This window comes from Rhagoletis pomonella, unplaced genomic scaffold (assembly GCF_013731165.1).
Source record: "Rhagoletis pomonella isolate Grant_MI unplaced genomic scaffold, Rhpom_1.0 Rhpom_scaffold_00006, whole genome shotgun sequence".
Taxonomy (NCBI): domain Eukaryota; kingdom Metazoa; phylum Arthropoda; class Insecta; order Diptera; family Tephritidae; genus Rhagoletis; species Rhagoletis pomonella.
The window spans coordinates 20,420,428-20,425,689 of record NW_023458560.1 but is presented as its reverse complement, the minus strand read 5'-3'; the positions used below and the strand labels follow the sequence as shown (position 1 = coordinate 20,425,689).

The 5,262-nt window shown below is 34.4% G+C and overlaps 1 protein-coding gene across 1 annotated transcript; it reads left to right on the top strand.

The window, feature by feature from the left end:
• Positions 1-602: 602 nt before the first annotated feature.
• Positions 603-1,757, top strand: LOC118741655. Its single transcript, XM_036473633.1, has 4 exons — positions 603-824; positions 882-1,126; positions 1,199-1,375; positions 1,444-1,757. Exons 1-4 carry the CDS (start codon positions 603-605, stop codon positions 1,724-1,726), a joined length of 927 nt encoding a protein of 308 aa, XP_036329526.1. The 3' UTR covers positions 1,727-1,757.
• The last annotated feature ends 3,505 nt before the right edge of the window (positions 1,758-5,262 follow it).

Genomic DNA, 5,262 nt, shown 5'->3' with positions numbered 1-5,262 from the left:
TTTTTCTCGTTTTCTACATTTCTATTTCATTTTCAAAGTAAATAAAATATTTGCCTTTAAAATCTTTAAATAAACTTTTTGCTATAAACATTTATTTTAAGCTTGTAGAAGTAAATTTATTGTAAGTTTCCTCCAAAAACTCCTTTCTAAATGCTTGTTCGATCAGATTTCAATTAATAAAAGCAATATCTGTTCAATTTACAAATAGGAAGAGGACATAAAAAAGCGAATATTATCGATACTTTTTTGCAAATATGAGTACTGGAATCGATTCTTCTTTAGAGTATTCTAAATGAGTACTGGTATCGATACTTCTCTTAAAAGCACTATCACTAATTCCACGTAAGTGCTCGCACTTGTGAAAACGAATTTTTTTGTAAGTTTAGATAAACCTTTTGGAACCGTCTCGCCGAATTGCTTTTAAGCTAATTGAAATTAACAACAACTTAATGCATTTCACATAGGTTCTTAACAAACTTAGCTTATCTATTGATACAACTAAAAATTGTGTAATTTTACGTATCATGTAACTAACGTTGCGATACCCAGTTATTACAAAAGAGTTTCAGTCGAAACTCAAACGTTAGCCCTTGTACATTAAAATGAGTGCCAACAACTGTGGAAAGTTAGTTTCAATAGCTGCAACAGAGTGGACTGCATTGCGCGATGTTTATCGCCGAGACTGGCCCTTGAATGTTTACAGTTACTATGCATTGGAAAACTACCTAAACTGGTTGCGCAAAGACCCTGAACTATGCGAACGAGAAGTACGTATTTGGAGCGTGGATGATAATTGGCGGGAGCATGGAATTTACATTTTACAGGTAAACGGCTGAAGGGTGAGAGATTGGTCCGTCATAAAACTAAAATTCCTTTAATAGGATCGCACGAACTTCGCACGTACAGTCAGAGCGGATGTATGTTCCCCGGAATATATCACACTTTATCAGTTGGTTTTAGATTATTTAGATGCATTACCTTATACTGAGCTACTTTTTCGCGATAAAACTTGTACAGCTGTTAAAAAGTATATCGAGCAGTTAGGGTATACACCGAACCTAGAGGAATGTTATCCAGCAAGATTATATCACCTGAGCAAGAAAGATTGTCTCAAACTTGAAGTGAAGTGAGGGCAAACACTTATTTTTGTGCATAAATTTTAAACTTTCTTAATGCATTTTACCATTTTCAATCTTAGACAATGTTCAGATTTCATTATACAACCACTCAAGTTGACAGATGCCGAAGAAGTTAATGACTTCTGGCCATATAAAGGACTCGGCACTCAATATATCGTCGAACGCAACATAAAATACAATCTCACTTTAGGTGCTTACCATCACGACAGCGGGGAATTGTGCGCTTGGGTATTGTAGTACGTATGCAAAAGATGCACTTAATTAGCTCACTCTACAAATATTTGAAATTTTCTATCCAAAACAGTAGCGAACTGGGCACAATAGCATTTTTGTATGTCAAAGCCCCTTATCGGAGACGCGGTCTGGCTGAGGTTCTGGTAAGGCAAATGTGCCGTGCATTGGCCGGCCAAGATCACGACGCTATGGCTCACATTGAGGACACAAATGAGGCATCGACCAAGCTTTTTACAAAGCTAGGATTCCAAGCTATTGAGTATAATTATTGGTTTATAAAAGCACATTTTGCAAACACAACACAAGTTCAGCAGGCAGAGGTTTTGGTTGGGCAAACTATGAAGCACGGTTAAGGGTCAATTTGAATAAATATTTTAGAGTAAATTAAGAGCATTTAAAGATAACAAATAATTTTTCAAATTTGATATTAGCTAAAATACGCGCAATTTTTTGGTTTTCTACTATCTTAGATACATTATATATGCATGTTTGTTTTATTTTCTTACGTACATAGATATGTATATTTTAAATTATTCTTAGAATAACATTTTTAGAAATTATTCTACATTAAACTAAAAAAAAATTGACAATTCTTTTGTTTAATGTTTTTCCTTATGCCGAATTTTCACTAAGCATTGAAATGACAAAAAATTTATTATTTATTTATGTACTCTTTTAAGCCCGGCCCCATGCGGCCACTTACGTAACATTTTTAGTTTTTATTTTTGTATCTTGTTTGAAGTTATGCTTTTCTTTTTTAAAGTTAACTATAATAAAGAGCTTTAATATTTATGACAATATACACTTCGTTTTATTTAATTAGTTACGGTTAGAACATCGCCGTGTACACATGTGTCGCTATGCGCTTGAGTGCTGACCCCATGCGCCTACTAACGTAAAATTTTTTTTTATTTTTTTTTAGTTTGAAGTCAAAATTATGTATTTTTTTTAAGTTAACATTAATAGAGTACTTTAATATTTTTGTCAATACACACTTCGTTTATTTTATTTTGAAAACTCTTTTTTCAACACTTCTTTGGGGCACTGGAGACCCCATGCGACTAATTGTGTGATTTTCTTTATGCGCCTAATTAAAGGTTATTCTTTTGGCAAATAAAATTAAACTCTACTGTAGTACTAAAGAGGGTTTGAAAAAGTAAAAAATACACTAAAAAACTACTGTGCTAGTGAAGATTTTTTTTTACCTTTGACGATTAGCTTTGGTCGGTTGGTTGGTTTACGTGGATCGTCACTCAGGTGACAAGCAATTAGCAAGTTTGCCATTTTGATTCCACAACTCGTGCAACCTACAGCCACTTGGCGGCTTTAATAAATTTCAGTACGTCATACAGGGAGAGGCAGCTGCACTCTGAAATATTCTGCAGGAATGGTTTGCCGAGTGTCTTTAGCTTCATCCTTGCGAGGGCTGGACACTCGCGCAGCAAGTGTTCGACTGTCTCTTTTGAGCCCGGGTCACCGCAGCTGCGACAGAACCTATTGAAGGTTTCGGCATGTACCCCAACGGGCCAGTGCCCTGGCACACTGCAGTAAGTTTGTAGGCATTTGTTTTGCTCATTCCTAAGAGAGCTTTGGTTTTGAGTGTTTCGTAGGACACCAAGAACTGCCGGGCAGTTCTGTAGGATCCTGTGCAGTTCCACCTCTGCCTGGCCTTCGAATGATAAATTTCGGTAATTTTTGTCTTAATCTCCCTGAGCGAGGCGCCCATGTCCACCGCGTGGGACACATCCAGTGCGGAGCCGCTCCTTGCTAGTTCGTCCGCTGCCTCGTTTCCGCTTAGCTTTTCTGCGCCAATATCAAGAGTTAACCGGCAGGATAGTTGAAAAGTGTTTTTGGTTTTTCTGTTCTGTTCATTTGACTGCTCACTTTCAAACAGTTCTCTCACAGCATAGTTTCAAATATTCGTCAAACTATCTGGCACACTTTCGTTCAACCAAACCACGCATTCTGGCCAAATGGGATAAAAAACATCTAAAATACTACATTTCTCCCTTAATATATTTTCAAATGCAGGTACAAAAAAAAATGTATTTATGTCTTCAAATTTCCAAAAAAGAAAACATTTTCGAAGTGAGCAGTGAAATCAACAGAACAGAAAAACCAAAAAACACTTTTCAGTTATCCTGCAGTTTAACTCTTGATATTGGTGCAGTAAAGCTAGGCGTCAAAAGTAAAAAAAAATTCTTTCCTAGCAGAGTAACAGCAGTTTTCTAGTGTATTTTTTTTTACTTTTTCAAACACTGTTTAGTACTACAGTAGAGTTTAATTTTATTTACCAAAAGGTTAAATTTATTTGCTAAAAGATTAAATTTATTTGCCAGAAGATTAAATTTATTAGCCAAAAGATTAATTTTATTTGCCAAAAGTTTAACTTAATGTGTCAATGCTATATTTTACTATATCAGGGTACAGTTGTGCAGTGGAAAATCTCAAATAACCACCGGTCGAAATACCTTAAAAGCCAGTTTCATGAATGCAATTTAATGAAAATTTATTTTTTTATTTGAATTTAATATAGAACCTGACCGAAAATAATAAATTTTCACTTAAATTACTTTCGCGAAACTGGCTTTTAAGGTATTTCATCTCAGTCTATTTATGTATATTGTATTTCTGTTGAACAAGGATACGCATTCATTTTGAAACTGCCACCACCTTTAAGATAAAGTTTCTAGGGCACATTCACTATAGACCCGGATCATTGTTGCCACCAGGGAACTTCTCATGGACATAATATTTTCGTTCGGTTATTTAAGGCGGCAAACGACCACCAAACCATAGTCTTAGCCGATGAATGTGCCAGTACAAATCGTAAATGTGGATTGTTGGAGAAACTGTTGGACCAAAATGTTTAAATTAGATATTTAATTTTGGGTGGGATGAATTTTTACTATATTTCTGGTAAGCCCACGAATTTCATTTATATAAATTCGTACAGCCGTGGTGGAGTGAAGAAAAGTCCGGCATCATTCGGTTTTCCTAATTTCAAATCACTATGTATCGATACAAAAAAGTTCTAACTTCAACAGAACGTTATTTAACAGCTACAAGAAAAAATTTGAATTTTTTCTTTTTAAGTGTTTTGTTCTAAAATTTTTATATACGAAGTATTCAAATATGCATATTAGACAAAAGGGGGGTTTAATCCCATTAAGAGCGATGCCAATTTTTTAAAAATCGGTTAATAATTTTTTTGTTTAAGATATATTTTTTTTTATTAAAAAAAATGTATTTTTCCGTTAAATGTGTTTTTTCTCAAATTCTTATATACGAAGTAGGGATGTTGCGAATGTGGAATTTTAGACATCCGCGGATGCGAATGCGGATGCGGATGTTTAAAAGCTAACATTCGCGGATGCGGAAGAAATAATTTAGGTGAGTAAATTGGGTGATTTAGGTAAAGGTCAGTAATTTTTAACAATGTGCTTTTATTACTTGAATTTACAAATTGGGACATTGAATTTAATAAAAACTTTTTAAAGGTTCGTAAATCAAGCCTGCGCCACTATATGACTACTCGCTCGAGACGACCAACTTGAAAAACTTGAAATTTGACAAAATTGTAAATTCTTTTCGATTAACTGCACAAGTTGAGAGGACTTTCAGTTATATTTTTTTTTTTTTTGGTATTGCCTTTCCGGATAATAAGCAAACCGCTTATCCAAATTGAATATATGAAAGAGGACTGAAATAGCTTTTAAACAGAAGTAACGGACTAAGTTTACCACCTCTATTTATTTATTTTTTTTAATAATTTAATACTAAAGAAATGCATATACCTGACCCAAGGTTTGTTCTATGGTAATTAATTAACAATTTTTATTGAAATATTTTTCAATATCTGGCATTCCGCGTTTAGACATTTCAGTCT